This window comes from Rhipicephalus microplus, chromosome 3 (assembly GCF_043290135.1).
Source record: "Rhipicephalus microplus isolate Deutch F79 chromosome 3, USDA_Rmic, whole genome shotgun sequence".
Taxonomy (NCBI): Eukaryota; Metazoa; Arthropoda; class Arachnida; order Ixodida; family Ixodidae; genus Rhipicephalus; species Rhipicephalus microplus.
Genome location: NC_134702.1, coordinates 32,677,060 through 32,704,712, shown reverse-complemented (window position 1 = coordinate 32,704,712; position 27,653 = coordinate 32,677,060). Strand labels below are relative to the sequence as shown.

General features: G+C 46.1%; 1 protein-coding gene across 4 annotated transcripts in view; it reads left to right on the top strand.

Moving 5' to 3' along the window:
* Kdm2 (Lysine demethylase 2) overlaps positions 1-27,653 on the top strand; it is a 90,248-nt gene that overhangs the window by 38,627 nt on the left and 23,968 nt on the right. For all 4 annotated transcript variants that reach the window (XM_075889205.1, XM_075889201.1, XM_075889203.1 and 1 more), the window contains exons 9-16: positions 2,815-2,930; positions 3,522-3,677; positions 9,201-9,407; positions 10,264-10,356; positions 15,103-15,183; positions 16,324-16,557; positions 17,447-17,704; positions 23,231-23,425. In XM_075889205.1, coding sequence (XP_075745320.1) covers positions 2,815-2,930; positions 3,522-3,677; positions 9,201-9,407; positions 10,264-10,356; positions 15,103-15,183; positions 16,324-16,557; positions 17,447-17,704; positions 23,231-23,425 — 1,340 coding nt within the window. The remainder of the gene's footprint in view (positions 1-2,814; positions 2,931-3,521; positions 3,678-9,200; positions 9,408-10,263; positions 10,357-15,102; positions 15,184-16,323; positions 16,558-17,446; positions 17,705-23,230; positions 23,426-27,653) is intronic.

The window sequence follows — 27,653 nt, the reverse complement described above, 5'->3', positions numbered from 1 at the left end:
TGATCATTCTTGCAGCATTTAAAAGCGTATACATAGATTAGTGCAGTATTACAAAAAATGAGGTATTTTTATTCATAACAGCAATTTAATTACCAACAAAACTAAGCAACAATTTCAAATTTTTCATAATTATACTTGCTAAGGTCATAACTCTGCTGCCAATGAAGCTAAAAATAAAATTGTGATTTTGTTGCACTTATTGGCTTTCACAGAATCTGTCATATCTAATTTGTAGCAGTATTTTATGAAGAAGGTGTCAAAGTGCTGGGCAGAATGTAAGTTTATGTAACAGTCAATGTTTGAAAATCTGAAAGGGATAGCAAAAAAACTGATTGCATATTTGTTTTCAGCTGTGAAAAATACATATAATCAAAATTTTAGCTAAAAATACTGAAATTAAAAAAAGTTTATGGACCAGTGTCTCCTTTTAAGTGTGTTCAAATCAATGAGATTCGACTGTAACTAGAAGCTGTGGGGGGGGGGGGGGGAACTACGACAAAGAAACGCACTCAACAGGACTAAGGGCTTTATGTTTCTCAAGTTACTTGCATCGTGAACCAACTCCTTGTGTTTCATCTTCATGTCCAATAACTGTTTTCTTTTTTGAACTGTTTCCTCTGTTTGGTATGGCCTTCATTCGAGATAAGTTTTTTTTTTTTTTTTTTTTCTGGTCTTCAGACTTTTGGGGGTCAGCTTGAAATCGGGTTTGGCCTAGATTCGAGTAAATACGGCATTTCCCGAAGCAACGTTTGTAAAGGTGTAAGCTGTTTCTTTTCAGTGCTTTGAATGCATAACTAGATCTCTGTGCGGATTTTAATGATCAGGAATAAATTCTCAAGCGGCGAGTGTGAACATTTTCAACGGCGAGAACGTGGTTTTGCGGCAGCTGTGGCGTTTTAGCTTGAATTTTTGAGTGTGAACTCTCCAGGACTGTTTTTTTTTTTTTTCATTTCCACTTTGCTGGCTGATTAGACGGCAAAGGGAGTGAACTTCCAATAAGTTTTGCTGCTTTCGCTGCCTTTGAGGCAAAGTGTGATTGCGCATAATATCGCCAGCACCATAAGTGAAAAACCGTGGCTCTTTATTGAGAGGCGGTGAAGGCGGGGAAGTTCAAAAGAACATAATGAACTTTTTTTCAGCAAGTAGTAGTTGATCCCAATAAAGTTCTTGTTCATCTTCATGACGAGCTGTATTCTGGATGAATTCTGGATGATACGAATATTTTGCATGCTCCCTTCGAATTCGTATCGAGATTATATTGTAACTTTTTTTCGAAAACCAAAAGACATATTTGTGGTTGCACACTGACCCACTGCGTCATGGAAGCCATGGTTACTTCGGAAAATGGGTTTGCTGAAAACGTGGTGCTGTCTAAGAAATGGAAAGAAAAGTAGGGTCAAGCCATGTTCCCTGTCTGTCAGCATGACGCGTTAAAGATATCCATATGAATACTCGTATGACCCATATGGATATAAATGTCCATATGGGTTAAATGAATATTTTTATTCATATATCGGAATCCATATCCACATGGATATCTAGTATATGAATATCCATATATACATCTGAACAGCGCATGCATGTTGTGATTAATAAACAACTTTGTATATACTGTACACACGTGTTGTCACATCTTTGCATGAACGAGTGGGCAATGTACGGGGGTAATGCATGCCCAAAGCTTCGCTTACGCGTCATCACTTCGTACATATGCTGCGTTTTTTTTTTTCTTGAGATTTTCTACAATTGTTGGAATCTCGTAATAATTAAAGCTGCATTTACTTCAGCAAAGCCAACGAGGATATTGTCAGTAAAATTCATTATTATTATTTTCTTTTGGCCCTAAAGGAGTCATGCAGTTTGGTTCTGTAGCTTTCACACTGCTGGGAAGAAAAGTTGTTGCAAACTAAACTTGCCATTACGTTATTTCTCCGATACAGACTGGACACGTTCTGACATGAAAATTCTGACATTCAAAAATTACAGGCTGGGTTTGTTAGTCAAGCTTTAAGTTGTTTGTGGTTCATACAAATTCGGGCTGATACGAATATTTTACACGCTCCCTTTGAATTCATATTATCGAGATTCTACTGTACTTCCTTTCTGCTAGACGTACTTGGTCCCACCCACCTCCTCGTGCATGTTTGTGCGAGGGAGACTTTATAGGGAATAGACAATGATGCCGAGGGCGAAAATGCGCATGGAGTTTCTATGCAACTGCTATTGCAGTAAAAGAAAATGCAATCAGAAGTTATGTTTCAAGCTGATATATGCACTGCTGTGCATGTATTCAGAAAGTAAAGAGTAGCCTTTTATGTGATACGCTGTTTACATTGCTGCTATATTTTTTTACATATAACCAACCACTGTAATTACATGCTCCTGCATCTACCTACTGCAGGAAAATATAGATTTATGTATGTGCATCTGTGTGTGTGTGTGTGTGTGTGTGTGTGTGTGTGTGTGTGTGTGTGTGTGTGTGTGTGTGTGTGTGTGTGTGTGTGTGTGTATTGCCATGAAGCCAGCCTGCACAAGGAAATTACGAAAAGTTCATTCCTAGTTTATCAAATTATGTGAAATATCGACCCAATTCCTGCTTTTTGCGAGTTCGGTTTATGCAGGTTTGGCTGTAATGCTTGTTTGCCATGCACATATTTGCGTAGCTCATTTTCCTTTAATCTCTCGGGGTTTTCTAACCAGTTAATCTGTGTTTTGATTTCTAGATGTCTTTTATCGAGGGTTGCTTGTAATTCATCACCATGAAGTTGAAGTTGTATCAATGTTTTTGTTTCCGTTTTTGTTGATGTCTAACAGGATGGATTCATGCTGTTTACACTCCCATGGATGCACTGGTGTTTGGCGGAAACTTTCTCCACAGCTATGGAATTGAAAAGCAGTTGCAGATCTGCCAGATTGAAGATGCGACGCATGTGAGTAGTAGGGCTTGCATTGTTGGTTGTCAGATGTTATTGGCTGTAGCCGTTTCGAGTTGAATTTCAGTCCGAATGCTTTTTTAGAAAATTGTACCGTTACATTTACTTTCTGAAAGTCAAGATGCTTTGGATACTAGTAATTCTAATGGCAATCAAACTAAATAGCAAACACTATTGTAATGATTAGAAAGTTCAAATATTCACACACCCCCTACTTTTAAAGAAAGAAGCATTAGCGAAGTTCGAACTGCACATAAGTTTATTGCACTAAAACCTTGAGGGACAGTGAGCTCCAGCTTTGGTAGCCCTCCACGACATTTCACTGTCGCACTTTCGACCACCGCTGTATGCATGTCCTGGAACTAAACAATCCAAGTTTTAGTTTTCTCTAAGATCACCGCTACTCGGGCAGTTCAGACGTGGTCGAAAGAGAGTAAGGGAGCATTGAATGTGGGAAGCAGCCAGACTTGAAATTTTCTTGCCTTCCTCAGTACGAAAACCTTTGCAACATGGCCAAGCGAAAGTGCCTCGTTAACGTCTTGGGCAAGGTTCACGAGCAGATGAGTGTCTGCTTGCTCAACATTGCAGGTGCCTATCAAGTTCCGGTATCCCTTCTACGGTGAGATGCTGTGGTATGTGCTGCAGCGCTACGTCCAGTGCCTTCTCGGCATCAACCACCTGACATGCAATGAGGATGGCGACCCTGTCGATGTTGGCAAAAGGGGGAACTCTCAACAGATGCAGGCAAGTCGGGATAGAGGCTATGGGGGTGCTATGATCCCTCTCTAAAGTTGTTTGCCCCTCGTGGCGCACACGCGTCTCGCGAATAGGCCACATTTAGTGTTGACAACCATCAAGCGGTAGGTGCCGTTGTGCTCGCATGAGTTCATCATCATCATCATCATGGTCAGCGCTAGGTAGCGCTAGAAGTGATGCCTTGCGGTGAGGCTGGGTGGCAGCACATTCGTCTCCCGTGGGTTCCTCGTGGTGAGTCGATTGTTGATGACGCCACAGTCGCGTTACCTTGCGTTTGTTGATTATGTTGATTGAGTGTATTGCAATATTGTATAAGGTTGTTTTAACATGGACTAATGACATATTTGATTCGGTTGACGATACCGTTCATGTGGAAGTAGTTCAATAATTGTTTTGTTCTAGTTTTATTCGACTGCGTCTGCTGTGTCCGTTCGCTCTTAGTGTGTGGTGCCCTATTGTGAGACCCCACAAGGGACACTTTAGTGAAAGTCGTTTACTTTACACGGATGAATTATACTCTGAAAACTCCAGCATGATTAATTTCACTGCCATAGATTCAATAATAGACAAATAAAAATCAATATTTAAGCTATTGCTTTTTTATTTCCTGCTGAAGTTTCTAGTGACATCATGGATTTCATTGTTTTGCTGTATTTACTCGTGTAAGGAATGCGCCATTTTTTTTTTTTTTAAGTTAATGCTAACTAAAGGGAAGGGTTCATGACGCAGGAGAAGTCAAGAGTTATAACAGCAAAAATTTTGCATGGCCGTATTAAAAACATGCTGTCCAACCACTCTCCACAAATAGGAACTCTCCTTGTTTTGGCCCGCGAAATGCACGATGTACCTTTTTTCTAGCCTAAAGCTGTACACGTACTATCTACAGCAAGTGCAGCGCGGCCTTGCGGACAGCGCGTGTACAGGCCTACGTGCACTGATCGATGCTGAAAAAGTCATCCAGCCGCTTGATTCCCTTGTTCCAGAGCATGCTCGACTAACTTTAAGCTTAAAACCGGCCATGTTGCTAGCGTTCTGGCTGACCGCCAACAAAGACGCAGCATCGAATGGCGGTGCACGCACATTGCGTGGTAGACACGGTTGCACTTTTTTTGTTTTTGTTTTTGCGTTGCTGTGCTTGCATGGCGCTATCGTATTTACTCGAATGTAACGCGACCACAATTGTAACGTGAAAGGTGACTTTTTAGTGCAAAGAAAAAAAAAACTAGAATGTAACGCAAGTTAAGTTGGGGAGGGGGGGGGCACCAGGCCTGTGCGTTAGGCACAGCACAGCCACAGTGAAAACTAGAAAAGCGGCCTTTCAGAGCCTTTCAGAGCACACTTGCTTGATAACCACTATGGCTTTAATAATAAACTTTTGGGCAATAGGCTGGCATTCGCTATGCTATTATACGTCATTCTTCTGAGAAGTGTGGTATCCTCTAAACACTTGCAAGGAATTTTGTGCCAATTCTCCATGCAGTGGCTGCTGATGATGAAATATGGCTGTAGTGGGTATACGCCCCAGCTAATAGAGAAACAATAACAAACTTTTGTAATGGGTTGGAGCATCGGACGGCCCACTCGTTAAGCTAATTGCATTGTGTGACGGCTGGTTGTTATTTTGCTTTTTTAACTCTCTTTATAAGTTGTATTAACGAGATCGTTTTTCCGACATCAAGCTTGCCTAAGGCAAGTTTGACAAGTCACAAGCACCGATGTAGCTCGGTGGTAGAATACTAGGCTGGCACCGAGCAGACCCGGGTTCGAGCCCCGCTGTGCCATTGGTGCTAGGTCATTGTTTCTAATTTCCCGTGATGTGGTTATGGACATCGGTGGCGGCGGACAATATGCAGCTGCACGGGGCCCGAAAAGTCATCTCATAACAGCTTTCGCTGTAAAAAGTGCCTTTATTTGCTGCACATGGTGGTGGCAAAGGCATCCCAGTTTCTAAGTATGAAGTGAGTTTTGTTCATTCGTGGCTCTCATTGCCATCATCGCTGGTGGTCGAGCCCTCTTTCTCACTTTTTTTCTCCCAGATGAGGTCATCCTCTGTGCCATCCATATTGTTCGATATGCAGCACTTTTTAAACGTGCGAACTATCATGTACGGCAGGCCGTACCAAGCTGCGGACACCCACTCGGCAATCTTCGCGGCGCTAGGTCGTTTTATCCTACTCGTAAGTGTCCAAGCCTGATCTTCTCGCATCCATTGTCCGTACAGTTGCCGCATTCTATCCTTAAATGGTTTGTTCAGGCAGACGTCTAATGGCTGCAGAAGGACGTCATACCTCCGGGAATAACGACAAGCTGCGTCTGAGTTTCTCACATCAGCTTCTTCATTTCGGGCATCACGTGACCGCGAAATGAGGCGAGAACTAGGATGGAGACGAGGTGGAGGAGCGCACCTGGCCATCGGCACCACTCAGTCTTGACCCTGTCAAGCATAAACGGAGTGTCCATCCAACCTTTTTCTTGCCAGGGGACAATCACATCCCTGGGGAACGGCTCTTTCAAGATGGTTTTGCACCGAAAAATGATGTATGCGCCCATCCGCCAAAGCATGCTAGCATCATGATTAGCCGAGTCTTCTCGTTGCCACTTGTCCTTATGTGTACTTACAGGGCGCCTGTTTCGCTGACAGTCCTTGACATAGGCATCTCCAAGAAAACAAGAGTCTGGTCCGCATCGCCAATGTGCCCCAGCGGCTTTTGTGAAGAGCGGTGCTGGTTAAGCACATAGCGCTGAAACTTCACTTGTTTCCCTTTGCAATCTGCTGGTAGCTTCTGCCTTATTGACTTTGTTCGTTGGAGGGAAAATTCATTTCTTTGCATGAACTTTTGTGCCCATCCACGTGAAGCCTTAAAGTTCTGCCGCGGGATTCTTGTCTCTCGAGCTACGTCTCGGGCTTTCCACTGAATCAGCTCAACGTTGAACCCCAATAGGCGATTTCGCTGCTCAATCACAAACTCTGCCACTTTTTTTTTTTTTTTTTCGAGTTCTGTGTGACCGTCACAACGAGGTCCACGGAAGCCTTTTCGGCCGGGCTCACTCTTGAAAAGAACTTCACGCTGGAGCCTCCACCCACGGATAGTAGATTTCGCCACATCTAGCCGTCGAGCCTTGGCTGAGTTCCCGATTTCCTCAGCCATCAGTATTGCACTTCTCTTGAAGCGGGCTTCATACGGAATTCGTCGCGCTGCCATTTGCTCGAGCCGTAGTCACGGACGCAGAAAGGAATTCAATTGCCCACGAAACACGTCGCCATGTGCACGTCGGAAACAATAGGATTGCATTGGATTCAATTCGATTTTGCCATCATGCATATGTTGCCGGCACAAGGTTCAAAGATCGCTAACTTTGTCGTAGCCATTTTAAGGAACCAGTGGGGCAGCACCACAAATGCACGATTTGGGGTGCTTCGATACTAATGCGGACCCCCAAATCGCTTCAGAGAAATTTTGAAAGAAACTCTCGTTACATTCAAGTAAATACGGTATATGGCGAAGGTTTCTTCTGCGTTTGACAGATGGCACTCTGCTGAAAAAAGTGGGGCTTCAATTTTTTTATCCACAGCGTCCGCTCTTACGCTGCTCAGCACTGTTGCTAAATTATGTTGCGACTTTGATTGCGGCGTTATTTTGTGATATATTGGCGTGATTTAACGTTGCTTCGCTCGGCAACAGCACTGGTTATTGCACCAAAATAAAATGCGCAGGTTCACTAAAGAAATTCTTTTTTTCTAGGACTGAGGTGGGGGTGGGTTCATTTCGCATGTAGATACATTAATTTGCTCTTTGGTCACATTGGCTCGGCGAAATTGCCTGAATTTCGGTATTTTGAGTTTCTGGCCCATTCCGAAGACAATGCTTTTTGTTACTACCAATTTGGAACTACCGTAATTACTCAAATCTAACGCGCACCTTTTTTCCGGTTAAGCGAGTTCATAAATTGCATGCGCGTTCGAATCTAGTACGAAAAAAAACATGAATACGGTCGCTCTATTGCCATCGGCATTCCGAAATGGCCGCCGCCTACGTGCATCGGCATGGCGCGTCGGCCATTTCTGCCTACGCGTTTCCCATGTGCAGCACTTCGTACGTGTGCTGAGGATTTCATCTTGTAGTGCATTAGCATCGACGGCATGGAAGGGCAGACTCTAAAAACTCGAGTGCACCTTGATGCCGCTTTTAAAAGAAAAGTCATCGCATGTGCAGAAACGGACGGAAATCTGGCCGCATCACTCGTTCGGAGTTCCCGAAATGTGAGTGCGGGACTGGCGGAAACAAAAGCAGAATATTGTCGACAGCAAAGCTTCACGCAAAGGCTTCAGTGGACCACAAGGGTCGGTTTCGGAAAATTGAAGAACTGCTCAGCGAGTATGTGCTTGAGCAGCGAGCGGCACAGCGGCCCATGACGACAGAACTGCTCCAAATGCGGGCTATGCAATTAGCCTTAAAAAAAGGTCTAACGCAGAGCCAGTTTAAAGCGAGCAGGTGCTGGCTAACTAACTTTATGAAGAGGAAAGGCTTTCCCCTCCGAAGGTGAATGGGTATATGCGAAAAGTTTTGCGGAGGGGTACGATGAAAAGCTTCACAGTTTCAGAGGTTCGTCTTAAACTTGTGGCACAACAACGTCTACCTGTTGGGCAAATCGGGAATGCCGATCAGACGCCGCTTTACTTCGACATGCCTGGCACCACAACCGTCGAGAAGAAGGGGGCGAAGAAAGTTCGCGTGCTGACATCGGTCCACGGTAAAACTACAGTGACTGCAATGCTCTATTACATGTCAGATGGGCAAAAGCTTCCCCCGTACCTCATATTTAAGTGGAAGACGCTCCCGAAAGGAGTTGTTTTTTCGAGTAGTGTGATCGTGCAGGCCAGCGAGAAAAATCTGTGCGCGATGTCTTACTTTTTTTTATTCGTCATGGAAATCGGGTGCGCGTTACAATCGAGGGCGCGGTAGAATCGAGTAAATACGGTATGTAGGACCTAGTATATGCCATCAAAATCTAAGACATTACATGGTGTGGTGCAGGAATATCAAAGTGACATCACCACTGAATTTTCTTATTGCACGATTTCTTGGAGTGTCTTGTGTGTGGTTTTTGTCATGGTGAAATAACGTGCTAGTCTGGCCGAACCCCTTGATAAGAGACGCACACTGGAAAGCAGTTCTTGTATTTTAAATGAGTTATCTCTTATAAGCAGGGTTCCACGATCTCACTTTCCAATCAACTCTTACTTTAATGTAGGGACACTGATGTCTCTTATACCCAATTGCCTCTTACATCAGTGGCTTCTGTAAAGGGCTTCACCTGTACAAGAAAAGTAATTTTTTTCTCCATTATTCTTTTAAGAGACAATTTATTGAGCACACAATGTAGTTTCATTTGCTACAAAGTCCTATTGCAGGATATGACATCTTTAAATATACAGGTTTACAAGTTTGTTATGCTCACGCAGGAGAGGGTGTCGAAACGTGTGCATGTTTGCTTTCTGGACAAGCGCAGCAGCAGCCAGGGTCGACAGGTGGTCGCTCCTTCGATGGTAGCTCGTTCTTGGACCTGAGCACACTGTCGCCCAAGTCCAACGGGGCCGGTGCCAACAGCCCTACAGTGCCCAACGAGGACTCGCTGGACTCTGCAGAAGAACCGTGCCGCCGGACGTTTCCCCCCGGTCACGTGCACTTAACTCGGAGAGAGGTGGATGGACTTCGGGTTAGTCGGGAAAGTGTTTTCATCATTTCACAAAAATGGGTGGCGGGTCTACTGCTGATAAGCATGACTACGTAGCATGAATTATCAGTTTATGGTATGGTACGCAAGAGAAATGAGTGTTTAAAGAAGCAAAATTGTCACTAAGGGTGTACCTTCATTTGTAACCGTTATTGTTCAGTGGTGCACAGACTCTCGTAAACACTGTTTTCATGTTGGGAAAAGGATGCTTATTGTAAGAAACTAAAGTACATGCAACAAAGTCTAGTAACTATTAACGTCTATTTTATGACTGCTACAGGAGCACTGTAATTGGAGAGAAGGTACGATCAACAAGCTTTAAGATGGATCTGCGTGCACGCAACATATATTTTCAGAAATAAAAGATCATCCTCTCGCTTAGTTTCGTGTGCCCATGTTATCGATGCAGCAAACGCTGATCTAGCTGTAATGGACCTTCAAGTACAATAGAAAAAAATCTTGAGCAAATTTTGCCTGTCTGTCGTAAATAGAATATACCTGGCTGTAGACTGTTCCAACTGTGTGCAACCGGGTCAACTGTTTTGCATACAAAATGCAACACAGTTTAGCGTACACTATTGGGCCAAGCACCAGCTGACACATGTCTGATCGCTTGCCTCACGGTTACAATTAGCATGTGGGCTACAAGTGTGACAGGAGTGGTGCATTAATACATTAACATGTCCGTTTATTGTAGCGATCGCTGTTTTGTGTGTCGAGGATATTTGTAGCGTTAGCGACTCCAGTGTGTTTGGGCTGGACACTTGGAACAGCTAGCTAGGAAGCCACTGTAAATGTGTTTTTTTTTGCCATTTTTTTGTGCTGTCATTTTCTGCAGATGATAATCCGCTGGCTTCAAAAGTTGCCACCCAACAAGAAGTTTGTCCCAGATTTGGTGAGGGATCCTGATGCGCTGCTTGCGGATGCAAAGGTACGTTGTTTGCGCAGCATGCTTGTGAAAAGCTCGATTGTAATTACCGGCTCCTTTGTAAACAAAGATTTACGCCTTGCAAAGCATTGTAGAGAGATATTACTGGTGGAAGCGTGTCGAGCCTTGCGTATATAACCATAAGTATGGCTACACTTCCGGAAAAGTGCTCACTGATTAAAATTGCACTGGCATGTGGAATTGATCGAGATAACTGCGTTATGCTGCGAATCTGTCTGCGTTAAGGGGGGGCGCGGTAAGTAAAGTGCCGATTTTGGTCAAAATATGCGATTTTCTGATTTATTTTTTTTCGTAATCTTCAGACCTTCAACTTCCTTGTTCTAAAATATTACAGCGAAACGTGCGCTACAAATCCCGCAAATAGTGTTTTTGCCGAGGCTAGTCGCCGAAAAGTGCGAAAAAAAAGCCCCTGAAACGGTGTTGTTCACGCCGCACAAACGCGCCAAGTTGTTGACCGTGGGCCGCCATTTTGGTAGCTTTGGAAAGAGGAGAAAGCCGGCTTCCCGATGGTCGCGGTCTCGTATTTCGCCGAGTGAAAATAAAAGCGCGAGGAGCAAGTAAAAAAACGAAAACGAAGAACGGCAATTGGCTGCGCGGGTCACGTGGTAGCAGGCGCGACCTCTTACTGGTCAAAGCTGCGCCGCGCACCTTGGCAACCTTGGAAGCGCGAGCGCATCTGCGGCCGCCGAGTCGAGAATCATCCGGCGTGCGCTTCGTTTTTTGCCAGTTGGCTGTTTTTGTGATAGTTCGCGTGCTTTTTTTACCAAGCTTTGTTTACATCGGTGGTCTCTTCTGAGAGCTTGCTCATACTGCGGTGCTATGTTGTCGCAAAAAAAGTTCCGGAGCGTCCACAAGTACGGCAAGCGTCGGAAAGCTTGGAACAAAGGGCAGACGACTGCGGCTGCCGTCCCAGTCGCAGTTCCGGACGGAGCATGCTCTTCAAGCGTCACGGAGCCTCTACTCAGACCCTTCGCTGATTGTTGTGAGGCCGAGAGTGTGGAAGGTGCCACATCGTCGTATGTCAGACCGCCGGATGCCGTCGACCGTGATGGACGCTCTCGCGAACCCGATTGCGGTGGCACCGCGTCGGCAGCCGTTGCAACTCCGGGCGTGCGCGCGTCGAACATTCTATCGCGAGTTTCGGCCCAGATTCCGAGCAGTGAAGAAATCGCGCAGCGGGCGCAGACAAGGCGGGATGTTTTGGATGCCGTAGCATCGAAATCCGCTTCAAAGCGGAAGCTCGAGCTTCTGAACGAAGGCTGCGACGAAAATGACGGCGGTAAGGACTCCACATTCTTCATTGTAAATAAGAAGATGCTGAACGGTCTGCTTTCGTCAGTAAAGTGCAACAAGTGCGACGAAGGGTCAATACGCCTCGAGACTACGCACTGCCTTGGACTCGCGGCGAGGATGGAACTTTTTTGTGACAATTGTGGCATAGTGAACAGTGCGTGGTCGTCCCCGAGGTGCTCCGGGCAACAAAAAACGAACCCCTTTGAGGTAAACGTGCGTGCTTTGAGGGCTGTGCAGTCAGTTGGCAGAAAACAATCTGCCATAAATGACATTTTTTCTGCGATGGACATTTCGCATCGAGCACTGCACCACAAGTCCTACCAGAGACTGCAAAGGAAGTACAGCCACCCTGCCACCACATCAGCTGCCACCCGCATTGAAGCAGAAAGTGCACAGAAGGTGCATGACATTTACAAGGACCTAGGAGGAGTGCCAGGCAACATTGACGTCATTTACGACGGCACGTGGATGACGAGGGGGCACAGAAGTCATATTGGCGTGGGCTGTGTAATCGAGCTGTACACAGGCTTGGTCTTGGACCACTGTGTCCTGTCCAACTACTGCCAAGGCTGTGCTGTTGGCCCCAAGCCTGGTGACGACAACTATGAGGAGTGGCTGGAGAAACACAAGCCACAGTGCCAAAAGAACACCGATGCTAATGCAGGCCAAATGGAAGTAGAAGCAGCGAGGATCATGTTTGAAAGATCGTTTACCAAGTACAAGCTTCGATACATCAATGTGCTCTGCGACGGTGACAGCCGTACGTACCTTGCCCTCACGCAAGACAAGGTGTATGGCTACATGTTGATTAAGAAACAGGAGTGTGTGAACCATGTGAAAAAAAGAATGGGCACTTCCTTGCGCAACCTTCTTGATGAGCACAAATCCAAAGGCCGAGGACTGAGCATGGGTGGCAAAGGCCGGCTGACGCAGGGCCTTATAAAGAAGTTGACGAATTATTATGGCTGGGCCATTAAGAGCCACCCCAACGATGTTCCTGGCATGGAGAGGGCCATCATGGCCACTTATTACCATGTAACATCCACAGACCAGGATCCACACCACGACCTGTGCCCAAGTGGGACTGACTCCTGGTGCCCGCACAATCAGGCATTGGCCAAGGGAGAGCCGCTGCCGCCTCACAAACATAAACTGCCCCCTCACGTGCGAGTGGCACTGCTGCCAATCTACAAGCGCCTCTCGAACAAAGAGCTCCTTGAAAGGTGTGCGCAGGGAAAAACCCAGAACGCTGTGGAGAGTATGAACAGCCTCATTTGGTCACTCCAGTCCAAGAGCCAGTTCGCCTCCCTTCGAAGTGTGGAAAGTGCAGTTGCAGATGCAGTCTGCCGTTTTAATGGTGGCTGCAAGAGTGCGCTGCAAGAGATCACTGCTCAACTGGGCTTCAATCCAGGAGACTGCTCTTTGCGGCGAGCAGCCGAAAAGGATGCCAAAAGGGTGAAGAGGGCTCAAAAGGCGCATTGTTCCACGACAAAGAAGCGCAAAACTGGGTTGCGCTCTACAGAGGCCAAGGCCACAGCATCTCAGGATTACTGCCCAGGAGGATTCTGAGTGTTTTAGGCATGTTGTGAACTTCCAAACAAGAGTGAACTTTCAAAGTCAGTTTTCTCAACTCTTGATTTTCGCCTATGTGCCTTCGCTAGAACATCTGTCATTTTTTAACAAAGACTGATAGAGTCGTTCCGTTTTTTGCACTAGGCTCAGGAGGCCTTTAGCAGTGCAATAAAGCTTTATCTCTCTTCTTACTCATCATTTAAAATTTTTAGAACACATTTTATAATTACTGCGATGTGTGCGCAAAACAACATCCATGTTTTGGAAATTTTATTTATGGTTACAAGAACTAGAAAAATCAACTAATAGCTTCTTTGCACAAGTTGATGCTTTGGGAACATAATAATATGAAAAAATAATTTCATTTAGCAATAATTATCTCTTTAAGTGTGAAGAGCATTAATTAGTATAATTATGCTTGTAACTCAAAAAGTACAAGAGGTATTTGAAAACGGTTTTCATATTTGGAATCCTCACAATCATCCACATACACACACCAAATTTCATCACAAACAGTACATTAATAAAAAAATTAGTTTTACTTGCCACGTCCCCCCTTAAGGTGATGTTAGCTCTGATTCAAGTGTTTGAGGTGAAATAGTACTGCTGCTCCTTGCGCTTAAATGGTGGGAACGAAAGTAGAAGCCTTACTTAGCTTTAAATTGGTGCTTTGCTATCTGTGAGTACTGTACAGTCGAATCCTGCCACAACAAAGGCTGCTTCAACAAAATTTCCACTACAACAAAATAGTTATTTCTCCGTCAGTAGTTCATAGGAGTCGGTGCATAAATATTCTAGCCACAAAGACCATCTTTTCTTCTGCTTCAACAAAATATGAAAATGAAATTCCATGTTCGGATATTTAATTCCATACAGTAAACGAAATCGTGAACATCTTTATGCATTTTCAGAACATAAAAATATATCTACAAAGTCTAAAATGCGCATTGACACTACCAGAAACCGCAGCCGTTTTACATGTGGGCCGCCATTGCTTGATAGCGATGGCGATGAGAGTGCTCTGCTTTTGTGTCCAGCTTGCTTCTGAACCACAGCCAATCCGAAGCTAAAGCTTAGTTCTTCAGTTCATTGAGTTTTGTACATGCTGCTGCTGCATGCAATCGCGGAACAATGCCTTTTTTGATGCCAAAGCTCTTGGTTCTTTTTGCACTTGGGCAGTGTGGTCTCTGGTGTGGTCACAAAATCAGCCAGCCCCGACTATTGGATAAGAAAAGCATACAATAAGGCACAAGTCACCGCTCCATGATACCACGCTTCCATCTGGGCGTTGTCCGACTTTGACAACATGACAACAGACAGCTGCTAGTGTTAGCGTGTTAGTGAAACTGCTAAGTTCGTTCACAAGAGCCGTTGTGGCCATTGTTTTAGCGTGCTTTTCAACATGGTGTTCTTCATGCATGTGTGAGAATCCCATCATGACACTGCTGGGAACGAAAAGCAAGCAGCCCACGCTTTTTGGGGATTAAAAGTTCCTTTGTTTTGCTAACTCAGGTCAGCTATGCCTTTTTCGATTTCACTACAATGAAATTCTCGCTTCAACAAAATTTTTTTTCTGCAGTTTAGTTGTAGCAGGGTTCGACTGCACATACCGAAAACCATACGAGCTGCTTGTGTACAAATACTATGATATACTGCGTTCACGAAAAAGCTTGTCTACAGCTTTGCCGCTACGGCAGTGCAGTTTATGATGACTACTGTGGAGGAGTGCTTGGTCTTATTGAAATGCCCCGGAGAACTAGCATTGTATCACTGGTGTTTGAATCCATCTCTCAATGATTTCTCCTATTAGACTTCTTACACTTGTGACTGTGTGTTTAATGCCACTTCTCTTCACTCTTTCAGCGTGTGGTAAAGGAACACAAGCATGATGATCCAGTGCTTGCAATCACTGACAAACCGGTGCTGTTCTGGTCTGAGAGCAAGGTAATGGTAATTTCACTCACCGTAACTGGAGGCAGCGGTCTTCTCACATTTATTTATTTGTCTTTGTTTTCTATTCTTGGAGCAGTCGTAGTGATGGGCTACGACACGCTTCTTTTATTTACTCAACGATAATGCTGGGGCTTCTTTAATGTTGCTGGGTGTTCGGGGGGAGTAACAATAAGACCGCAGATTTGGGGTGAGACTAGTGTAATAGAAGAAAATTTGACCTTAATCAAGAAATCAAAGATTTGATACAAGTTCACTCATCGTCATTCGAGGTAGCACTTCCCTTGGGCATTGGTAATCTCCGATGGCCACCTGCAAAGATGTTTTCACTTTTGGGGAATTTCGTGCTGCTCGTTGTCAAACTCCTCGGCGGCAGAGTTTCTGGTTTTGTGCCACACTCGATAACTTCGTACAGTGCCAGGAGGGCTGTGCACTGCAAGGATTTTACGCGTACGCCACTGTTTGAGAACTTGTTCCTTAAAGAAAAGGCGTCATATGAAACGTGACATATTTTCGTGGATGAAGTAGAAGCTGTAAGGTCATTGCAGCAGCATGCCACAGCAGCAAAAAGGTCACCATGAACAAAGAAAAAGTTCTGGTCTCGCTGACTTTTCTCAGTAGTAGATTAGAGAGATACTTTTCCAACATTATGCTAAAAATGCCCAAATTATAACATCTTGATTAACATGATTAGTTCTTTCAATTATCCCAGTTTTACACAAGGGTTAGCTTTAAGTGATGGAAATCATGAAGGAATCTTACAATGTCTGTGCTAATCAAAAAATAGATCGTATTCCTCTCATCATGTGTTTAAGATCAGTAGTAAGTTATGTTGGTGTGTCTTATCAAAGAAGCCTCTTAGTGATCTACACACTACACTCAAACCTCACTATAACAATGCTGCGTCTTACACCAAAATAAGTTCGTTATATTGAAAAACTTGTTATAAAGGTATATATTTAACACTGTACTTTGCAATATGCTTCATTTACTTCGCCATAAGTGATACTTTGTTGTATCCTGTATCGTTAAATCTATGCTTAAGTGTATATGCAAAAGAGCAGTGTAGTCTCTGGGCTAAATGGCAGTTTGTCTGTTCAAAACGTTTGCCAACCGCTTTCTATTGTGGTGCAGAAGAAGAGCAAGCCGCGAGTGGGTCTACCTCCGCTGGGAGGCAAGGGGTCGTCCAAGGGGGGGCGGGGCTCGGACAAGGACAAAAATGGGGCCCGGCGGCGGCGCACGCGCTGCAAGAAGTGCGAGGCCTGCCTGCGTGCCGACTGCGGTGACTGCCACTTCTGCAAGGACATGAAGAAGTTTGGCGGGCCCGGCCGCATGAAGCAGTCCTGCATCAGCCGCCAGTGCATGGCTGTGAGTGGGCCCCCTTCGCTTCCCTTGTACAACTGCACTTGCGTTGATAGCCTTTGCGGGCGCAGTAGCAGCTCACTGAAGTTCCGGAAATGTCAGTCTGGCAGATGCGAAGACATTTTCCTTGCATTATCTGGAGTGTTACAACCGTTAATAAATCGGAACCTACGATGACTTTGAATGTCCCATACAATGGTAAGGTTTGCTTACCAAGACAATGTTGTAAGCATGCAGTGATGAAATACAAAAGCACCGAAATTTGAGGCAGTTGTAAATGCATCGTTAAGCGATTTTGCTAAACAGAAATGTTACTCTAAAATTTTCTTTAGAACAGAGCCACTTGTACATATTCCTAATCTGTGTACATGCAGAGGCATATGCTCTATTGTGTACAGCCACGAATAAGGTGGGCATTAGTTACAAAGTTCACTAATTTTTTGTTGTTCTTGACTGTGTATAGCAATGGACCAAAAGAAGTTCATCAGCACGAAAGGTTCTTGCCATTGCAGACATGGGAATATTACTGGCAGCCGCTTGTTGGTTTGCATTTTGTACTTGGTCTAGTATTCAAAAAGTAATAACTGAAGTGCCAATGCATCAAAGATAATAATAATAACACTCATTAGAATATCATCTTGTCACCTTTATTATGTGCTTTGTCGTACAGCTGCATTTACTGTTCGTAAAGTGTGCTCAGATTTGGGTGCACCTTAAAGAACCCCAGGTGGTCGAAATTTCCGGAGCCCTCCACTACGGCATCTCTCATAATCATACAGTGGTTTTGTGACGTTAAACCCCACATATCAATCAATCAACTGTTCGTAAAGTGCAGTGAGAAAGAAGGTCGTGTGAGTTGCACATTCACACGCGTTTCCCCCTCTCTCTCTGGCAGCCCGTACTTCCGCACACAGCGTGCTGCATGCTGTGCGGGCGGGACGGCTGGGAAAAGGGCGCCCCGCAGCCTGGCTCGGACCAGGAGGCCTGTTCCTCACTCATGGAGTGCTCCCAGTGCTGGGAGATCGTTCACCCAGCGTGCCTAACCGAGCGCAACCCACATCTTGTGGGATTGCAGGGCAATGTGAGCGATGACTTGCCCAATAGCTGGGAGTGCCCCAAATGCTGCCGTGACGGAAAGCCCGACCAGGTCAAGGTGGGCTTTCTATACCCCCATCTCCCCTTGCGTCGTGTTTCTCGAGGGGTGTCCGTATACTAAAAACTGAACGCGTGCAGCGATTGTCGTACTGCTATTGTTGAGTGGCTGTGTTGTGCTGCTGAGATCTAGGTCACAGCTTTGAACACTGCCATTGTAGTCTCGCATAAGTGTGCCTAGAGGAGACTGGTGGCTGTCTCCATGGTGACGCAGTGGCTACGTTGCTCGGCTGCCGACCTGAAAGATGCAGGTTCTATACTGGCTGCGTTGATCGCATTTTGGTATAGAAAAAAGTTTGTTTATGTCAGTCTGGGTGTGAACTAGCACGTAGTGGGCCCCGCCCACGTCGGGACAGATAGTGGTGGTCATGAGTTTTGGAACAACAGGCCTCATCCGTAAAAAGTACATCTTCGAATTTTTTTGTGAAAGTAAAGAACTGTTTCGTTAAAAATTACTGCTGAAGGTTCCTTTCCTGCTTCTCAAATTTGAACCGTCTGTTGAAAAAAAACTTGTGTTACATAGTTGAAATTCACGAATTATTAGTGAAAAAAACGTAGTGTCATTTTAGTGTGAAACTGCAGTACTTCGTTGCCCAGAAAATCGCTTCTCAAGAGTTTTTGAAACAGGTTTGAGTGCAAATAGATAATGCACAAGAAAAGAGAACGACTGTACTGTCTTTTTGTGTGTTGTGACGTGTTAGGAACGTATGCAGCGTTTTTCGGGCTTGGAACGAGATCTACATGCTGTTATCGCCGTCATTGCCAACCACCACTTGAATTGCCATAGCAACGACACGTAAATATTTTTCTGGCTTGAAGTTGCGTTGTCTTGGCCATAGATAATCCGGCCCAGTCCCCAGGCTGACGGACGCGCGCTGTTGTTACTTTATCTGGTCGAATGCGCCTTGCAAGCAAGTCAAGAAATTAGGCTCCAAAACCTAACACCACCGTGAGAGAGAAAAAAAGTCGAGGCAGAATTTGAGGGGAGTTGAAAATTGCTTGGCCTTGTTCGTGGAGGAAGAAGCATTTAAGAGGTGGAACTCTGCTTCTCTATGCGACCAGATAATGTCACATTATTGCCGGAGAGCGAAACTATGCTGGCGGTGTCTTAAGCAGAAAAGGGAATTTCCATCGTTTTGGTTGATGAGGGAAATGATTGTGCGTATTGCTCTCATTCCGCCGCATTCACGGCGGAAGCCGGGATTCGTAGCGCGTTCAGCCGCACTCGGCAGGTAGCGTTGCCTTTTCTTTTATTATTCGTGGTTGCAGGTTTGCACCGCAAGACGCTGTCAACTCAAATGCCTCAGTCGGTTATTTGTTATTTTTGTATTTTATGTGACATTATCTGGGCACCTGCCGATGCCCGTTTTAACGGGAGTTTCACCTCCAAACTATTTCTTCCTCTGTGGCCTTGTTCTAAGCTGCGCAGAACGGTGCTTAAGGGGGGACGTGGCAAGTAAAACTAATTTTTTTATTAATGTACTGTTTGTGATGAAATTTGGTGTGTGTATGTGGCTGATTGTGAGGATTCCAAATATGAAAACCGTTTTCAAATACCTCTTGTACTTTTCGAGTTACAAGCATAATTATACTAATTAATGCTCTTCACACTTAAAGAGATAATTATTGCTAAATGAAATTATTTTTTCATATTATTATGTTCCCAAAGCATCAACTTGTGCAAAGAAGCTATTAGTTGATTTTTCTAGTTCTTTTAACCATAAATAAAATTTCCAAAACATGGATGTTGTTTTGCGCACACATCGCAGTAATTATAAAATGTGTTCTAAAAATTTTAAATGATGAGTAAGAAGAGAGATAAAGCTTTATTGCACTGCTAAAGGCCTCCTGAGCCTAGTGCAAAAAACGGAACGACTCTATCAGTCTTTGTTAAAAAATGACAGATGTTCTAGCGAAGGCACATAGGCGAAAATCAAGAGTTGAGAAAACTGACTTTGAAAGTTCACTCTTGTTTGGAAGTTCACAACATGCCTAAAACACTCAGAATCCTCCTGGGCAGTAATCCTGAGATGCTGTGGCCTTGGCCTCTGTAGAGCGCAACCCAGTTTTGCGCTTCTTTGTCGTGGAACAATGCGCCTTTTGAGCCCTCTTCACCCTTTTGGCATCCTTTTCGGCTGCTCGCCGCAAAGAGCAGTCTCCTGGATTGAAGCCCAGTTGAGCAGTGATCTCTTGCAGCGCACTCTTGCAGCCACCATTGAAACGGCAGACTGCATCTGCAACTGCACTTTCCACACTTCGAAGGGAGGCGAACTGGCTCTTGGACTGGAGTGACCAAATGAGGCTGTTCATACTCTCCACAGCGTTCTGGGTTTTTCCCTGCGCACACCTTTCAAGGAGCTCTTTGTTCGAGAGGCGCTTGTAGATTGGCAGCAGTGCCACTCGCACGTGAGGGGGCAGTTTATGTTTGTGAGGCGGCAGCGGCTCTCCCTTGGCCAATGCCTGATTGTGCGGGCACCAGGAGTCAGTCCCACTTGGGCACAGGTCGTGGTGTGGATCCTGGTCTGTGGATGTTACATGGTAATAAGTGGCCATGATGGCCCTCTCCATGCCAGGAACATCGTTGGGGTGGCTCTTAATGGCCCAGCCATAATAATTCGTCAACTTCTTTATAAGGCCCTGCGTCAGCCGGCCTTTGCCACCCATGCTCAGTCCTCGGCCTTTGGATTTGTGCTCATCAAGAAGGTTGCGCAAGGAAGTGCCCATTCTTTTTTTCACATGGTTCACACACTCCTGTTTCTTAATCAACATGTAGCCATACACCTTGTCTTGCGTGAGGGCAAGGTACGTACGGCTGTCACCGTCGCAGAGCACATTGATGTATCGAAGCTTGTACTTGGTAAACGATCTATCAAACATGATCCTCGCTGCTTCTACTTCCATTTGGCCTGCATTAGCATCGGTGTTCTTTTGGCACTGTGGCTTGTGTTTCTCAAGCCACTCCTCATAGTTGTCGTCACCAGGCTTGGGGCCAACAGCACAGCCTTGGCAGTAGTTGGACAGGACACAGTGGTCCAAGACCAAGCCTGTGTACAGCTCGATTACACAGCCCACGCCAATATGACTTCTGTGCCCCCTCGTCATCCACGTGCCGTCGTAAATGACGTCAATGTTGCCTGGCACTCCTCCTAGGTCCTTGTAAATGTCATGCACCTTCTGTGCACTTTCTGCTTCAATGCGGGTGGCAGCTGATGTGGTGGCAGGGTGGCTGTACTTCCTTTGCAGTCTCTGGTAGGACTTGTGGTGCAGTGCTCGATGCGAAATGTCCATCGCAGAAAAAATGTCATTTATGGCAGATTGTTTTCTGCCAACTGACTGCACAGCCCTCAAAGCACGCACGTTTACCTCAAAGGGGTTCGTTTTTTGTCGCCCGGAGCACCTCGGGGACGACCACGCACTGTTCACTATGCCACAATTGTCACAAAAAAGTTCCATCCTCGCCGCGAGTCCAAGGCAGTGCGTAGTCTCGAGGCGTATCGACCCTTCGTCGCACTTGTTGCACTTTACTGACGAAAGCAGACCGTTCAGCATCTTCTTATTTACAATGAAGAATGTGGAGTCCTTACCGCCGTCATTTTCGTCGCAGCCTTCGTTCAGAAGCTCGAGCTTCCGCTTTGAAGCGGATTTCGATGCTACGGCATCCAAAACATCCCGCCTTGTCTGCGCCCGCTGCGCGATTTCTTCACTGCTCGGAATCTGGGCCGAAACTCGCGATAGAATGTTCGACGCGCGCACGCCCGGAGTTGCAACGGCTGCCGACGCGGTGCCACCGCAATCGGGTTCGCGAGAGCGTCCATCACGGTCGACGGCATCCGGCGGTCTGACATACGACGATGTGGCACCTTCCACACTCTCGGCCTCACAACAATCAGCGAAGGGTCTGAGTAGAGGCTCCGTGACGCTTGAAGAGCATGCTCCGTCCGGAACTGCGACTGGGACGGCAGCCGCAGTCGTCTGCCCTTTGTTCCAAGCTTTCCGACGCTTGCCGTACTTGTGGACGCTCCGGAACTTTTTTTGCGACAACATAGCACCGCAGTATGAGCAAGCACTCAGAAGAGACCACCGATGTAAACAAAGCTTGGTAAAAAAAGCACGCGAACTATCACAAAAACAGCCAACTGGCAAAAAACGAAGCGCACGCCGGATGATTCTCGACTCGGCGGCCGCAGATGCGCTCGCGCTTCCAAGGTTGCCAAGGTGCGCGGCGCAGCTTTGACCAGTAAGAGGTCGCGCCTGCTACCACGTGACCCACGCAGCCAATTGCCGTTCTTCGTTTTCGTTTTTTTACTTGCTCCTTGCGCTTTTATTTTCACTCGGCGAAATACGAGACCGCGACCATCGGGAAGCCGGCTTTCTCCTCTTTCCAAAGCTACCAAAATGGCGGCCCACGGTCAACAACTTGGCGCGTTTGTGCGGCGTGAACAACACCGTTTCAGGGGCTTTTTTTTCGCACTTTTCGGCGACTAGCCTCGGCAAAAACACTATTTGCGGGATTTGTAGCGCACGTTTCGCTGTAATATTTTAGAACAAGGAAGTTGAAGGTCTGAAGATTACGAAAAAAAATAAATCAGAAAATCGCATATTTTGACCAAAATCGGCACTTTACTTGCCGCGCCCCCCCTTAAGCCACCTTTGCCGCAGTACACTAGTGTCCTGCGGAAAAATGTAATGATTTGGAATGGGCTGTTAGCGCTAGTCACGGGACACAGCACATTTTGTTCAGTTACTGATGTGTATAAGCTCCGCATAATATATGGGTACTGGTACGGCCGCTGACGTCTGAAAAGTTGCTGTCAGTAATTAGGCGCAGCGAATGATATTTCTGCTGACCTTGAAAAAAATATTTTGTACAACAGTTTGTTTTAAAAAATCTCCCAAATTTTATGGTCACCAGCTTAGCAGAGCCACATTTGAATTATCAGAGTCAGTCAAAGAGTTCGACAGGCGCGGCAAATGCTAATTGTAGGCTTCATCATTTTTTGCTATGGGGAGTAATTCAGAATGCTACCTTTATTTAAATAGCAGTGCTCATGTTTTCTCTGCACGATTTTGGTGGGTTGAATGTTTTGTACATATATTCTAAATGCAAGCCTTCTTTTTTTTACACTGCTTCAAATTTGGTGTTTCATAATAAGTCCCGCCGCGGTGGTCTAGGGGCTAACGTACCCAGTTCCTGACCCCCATGTCGCGGGATCAAATCTCTGCTGCGGCGGCTGCATTTTCGATGGAGGCGGAAATGTTGTAGGCCTGTGTGCTCAGATTTGTGTGCGTGTTAAAAGTACTCGAGGTGGTCAAAATTTCCGGAGCCCTTCACTATGGCGTCTCTCATAATCATATCGTGGTTTTGGGGTGCTAAACCCCACAATTCAATCAAATCAATCATCTTTCATGATGAATTTTTTTATTCCCCATAACTTGCTCCAAACTTAGATTATAGTGCGCGGCTCCAGAAATGGCTACAAATTCTATTTTGGCTGTTGCACCCCTGCGGATGCTATTTCTCTTGCAGCCACGGCACACTCGAGGTAGAATGTCGAAAGGTCCACAGGACGGGAAGTCGGAGTGTGAGTACATGCCGGGTCTGGAATCGGCAACACCCGTTCCAGGCAACCCTGCGCTCAACTTGACGTTGAGACCGTACGAGGCGTCAGGCGAGCTTTGCAAAAGTGAACTTGATCCATGCGGTGCTCCACCAAAGAAGAAGGCAAGTAAATTTTTTAGGCGCAAGCCCTGTACCCTAAGTGGCGCTGAGGCAGACGCCACAGCTGCTGCGTTTCCCAGTGAACCGAGACGTGTACAGTCTTGTCATTCAAGTTGAAATAATCTGACGAATTCCATTTTAAGGATTGCAGTAACAAAATACTTGGGCACATGTTATAGCTTGAGTTTCCATTCCCAACTGAAGCTGTAGCTTGATAATGAAATGACCTACTTCAGAAAATAGTGCTCGGCTATTGTGTTTGCTCGTTATTTTTAGAGTTGGTCACCTGGCTGTGCAGTCACTGTGCGCAGTTTAAACTTACTTTTACATTACTTAGTCTGTGCTGCAGAATTCTCCCACAGGTGTCTTCTCTTGCAATCCATATTTGATATTTACAGTGGTGGGAGTGCTCCTATGATTGCTCTAAACTGTTCCAAAATAGAAATGCTGCTCTGTGCTGCTCCAAAGTGTCATGTTTTTTAGTACAAAGCTTTAGTGCTGGGTACGCAAGCTCTTGGGGCTTTGCGGGCTTGGGGACGCGCAGCGTTGTGTACCCAACCCATACCCAATCGGAATGCCTTATAGCACTGCACACCCAAATGCGAGCTGCATGAAGGTCACATGCGCTCGCAGCGTCATATCGTCTTGTCGCGTAAGTATTGTTTATAGGGGGGACGCGGGTTTTGACTCTCTCCCACGCCTAGCCGTGCGTGGCATTGCCGTGTCCGGGGAAAAGGGGATCCTGGGGGTTGAGCCAATGCTGGGTGATTGGACCTTTAAGGCCCCCCGGCAGCGGTAACACACCTCTTTGGTCCCGGCTTCACGTAGACGGCACCCCTGGGCTGACCCACCCAGAGGAAATCGGCAGTCGCCTTTTCCTATCTCTCTCTTCCTACATCTTCGTCTTTATCTCTCACTTTTATCTGTCCTGTCATCTCCTCTTTTCCGTTTACTTCAGAATTTCCTGGCGGCGAGGATTAACCCTGTGTAGTTACCCAACCTTGGGTAGTTATATTCGGTTATAGCGGCGATGCATGGCTGGCGTCTCCAAGTGTTCACTAGTCAACCTTGTAGCGTCCCCTTGTTGGGCTCAGTGGTGGGTGGCCACCGTCGCCGCCGAACTTTATTGTATTTTATGGCAAAATCTTTTCCCCCCCTTCCTGATCGCTCCCTAAAAAGGTGGCGCACCGAAGATACTTTCCTGCCTAACACACCAAAGCCGACATTCCCAAAGTACCATGTAATCCACAGTCAAAACGAAAAGAAGACAGTCCGAGCTATTTCACCTTTCCTCGTTTCCAAAACTCTCACAGAAGCAATAGGCCCAGGTTACAAAGTAACAAAGGTGGGAAGTGGCGATCTTCTTCTGGAGGTTCGTGACAAAGCTCAGTATGAAAAGCTGTCTAAGCTTGTAGCCTTTGGTGAAACCCCTGTTTCGGTGGGCCCACACAGGTCCATGAACACTGTCCGTGGCGTAATTTCTGATGATGATCTTGCTGAGCTTTCTGAAAGTGAGCTGCTCGAAGGCTGGCAGGACCAGAACGTGGTCAAAGTCCAACGAATAACAATAAGACGCAACAACAAACTGACCCCTACGAAACGCGTAATAATTACCTTCGGAACAAGTGACCTACCAGAATCAATCGAAACCGGCTATTGTAAGCTTCGTGTAAGACCATACATTTCCAACCCTCGTCGATGTTTCAAGTGCCAACGTTTCGGTCATGGATCGCAGAGTTGCAGAGGGCGTGCCACTTGCGCAAAGTGCGCATCCATTCAACACATATCAGACAACTGCACCTCAGAAACAACTCATTGTTCGAACTGTGAAGGAGACCACGCTGCCTACTCACGATCATGCCCCGCATGGAAAAAAGAGAAACAAATAGTAGAACTTAAGGTTAAATTCAATCTCACATTCCAAGAAGCGCGCCAACGCTTCGCATTACACAACCCATTTTATCCCTCCTTTGCAGATGTGACGCGCCCGGGTGCCGCGCCATATGCCTCGGCACTCGCGAATGTCACACAGTGTGTGGCCGCGGTCGTGCCGCCAGCTTCCCGGCTGAAGCAGCCTGTACTGCTCCGCCACCTGACAAACAGGGCCGGCAGACCCTAGTGTCTGCTGAACCTCGGACCACTGCAGGCGCAGTCAGGTCCGAAAGTTCAGTGAATGTGCCTGCCCAGCAGGCACCATCCACCACCTCACAAGAGGTGATGGATACAAGTCCCACTCCTCCGGCGCCTCAGACGCTGAAGGATAGGCGCAACTCCTTGGAGCGCGCCAAAAAAGAAAAACCTCGAAGCACAGGTCCCTCAAAAGGCCCTGTAAACTAACGCAACACCTCTGTATGCACAGCACCACACTAAATTAAAATCACACAAATACTACAGTGGAACGTCAGAGGACTGTTGAGAAACCTCGACGATATCCAGGAACTTTTACACAAACATACACCCAAGGTGCTGTGCGTACAAGAGACACACCTGAAACCGAAACACAACAACTTTTTACGTCACTACGTTATTTTTCGGAAAGACCGGAATGATGCCATTGTGCCATCCGGTGGTGTTGCCATTATAGTCAATCAAGGGATTGCATGCACACACCTAACACTACAAACATCCCTTGAGGCAGTGGCTGTTCGAGCAGTTCTATTGAATAAGCTCGTCACCATCTGCTCTCTCTACATACCTCCACAACACCGTCTTGAAAAGCATGAATTCGAGTCCCTCATAGACGAACTTCCAAAACCTTATATTCTCCTGGGAGATTTCAATGCACATTGCAATCTGTGGGGTGGCTCTCGCTGCGATGCTCGAGGTCGCCTGATTGAACAGCTTCTTTTTTCTTGCGGTGCATGCCTGCTGAATCGGAAAGCGCCAACATACTACAACATTGCTAATAATACGTACTCAGCAATAGACCTCAGCATAATATCCCCATCACTCCTGCCTCTACTTAAATGGCAAGTTATTAATGATCCATATGGTAGTGACCATTTTCCTATCGTTATCAGCTCATCAAGAACAAATACATGTCCTGCACAAGTTCCCAAATGGCTCACTGACAAAGCCGAATGGGAAAAGTTTCAAAAAATGACTTTATTATCTTGGACTGACATGGCGGCATTGAGCATAGAGGATGCTGTATGCTACTTTACAGCTTTCTTGGTTGATGCAGCAACAAAATGTATTCCCCAAACATGTGGACCGTCAAGCAAACGACGAGTTCCATGGTGGAATAATGAGTGCCGTGATGCTCGAAAAAAACAAAATAAGGCATGGAGGTTGCTTAGAGACTCGCCCACAGCCGAGAATCTTGTAAACTTTAAGAACGTCAAGTCGCAAGCAAGGAGGACGCGCCGACAGGCGAGAAGAGAAAGTTGGCACAAATTTGCATCGGGCATTAACTCGTACACAGATGAGTCGAGAGTCTGGAGCATGGTTGGTAAGGTGGCAGGACGAGAAGCACATTCGCTCCTCTAGTGAACACACAAGGGGAGAGTTTGGAAGACCAAGCAAACACTCTCGGAGCGCACTTTGAACAGGTTTCCAGCTCAACACACTATAGTGAAGCGTTCCGACGATACACAACCGCAATAGAAAAACAGAGATTAGAGCGCAAGCCCAGAACGCATGAGGCATACAACGAACCTTTCTGTTTGGCTGAACTGCAGGCCTCACTTGCCTGCTGCAATAAATCTGCCCCAGGCCCGGACCGTGCGGCATATAAAATGTTAAAACACCTGCCCACTGAAAGCCAGAAAGCTCTCCTCTCTCTCTATAATGCGATATGGTCTTCTGGCAAGCTACCCTCAGCCTGGAAGGAAGCTATCATTATCCCAATTCTAAAACAAGGCAAGGACCCGGCCTCAGTTTCCAGCTACAGGCCAATAGCATTAACCAGCTGTATTTGCAAAGTCTTTCAAAAATGATTAACAGGCGCCTGATGCACTTCCTTGAAATGAGTGGCCTACTTGACCCATACCAGTGTGGGTTTCGAGAGGCTCGGTCCACCACTGACCACCTTGTCCGTATCGAAGCACAAATTTGCGATGCTTTTGTTCATGAGCAATTTTTTCTGTCTGTGTTCCTCGATATGGTAAAGGCATATGACACTGCATGGCGCTTTGGCATACAGTCGCCGACCGATTTTTCGGACCTGGCGGGGACCGAAAAAAAGTACGAAAAATCGAACAGTCCGAAAAATTCGTTTTCGTCAAAAATC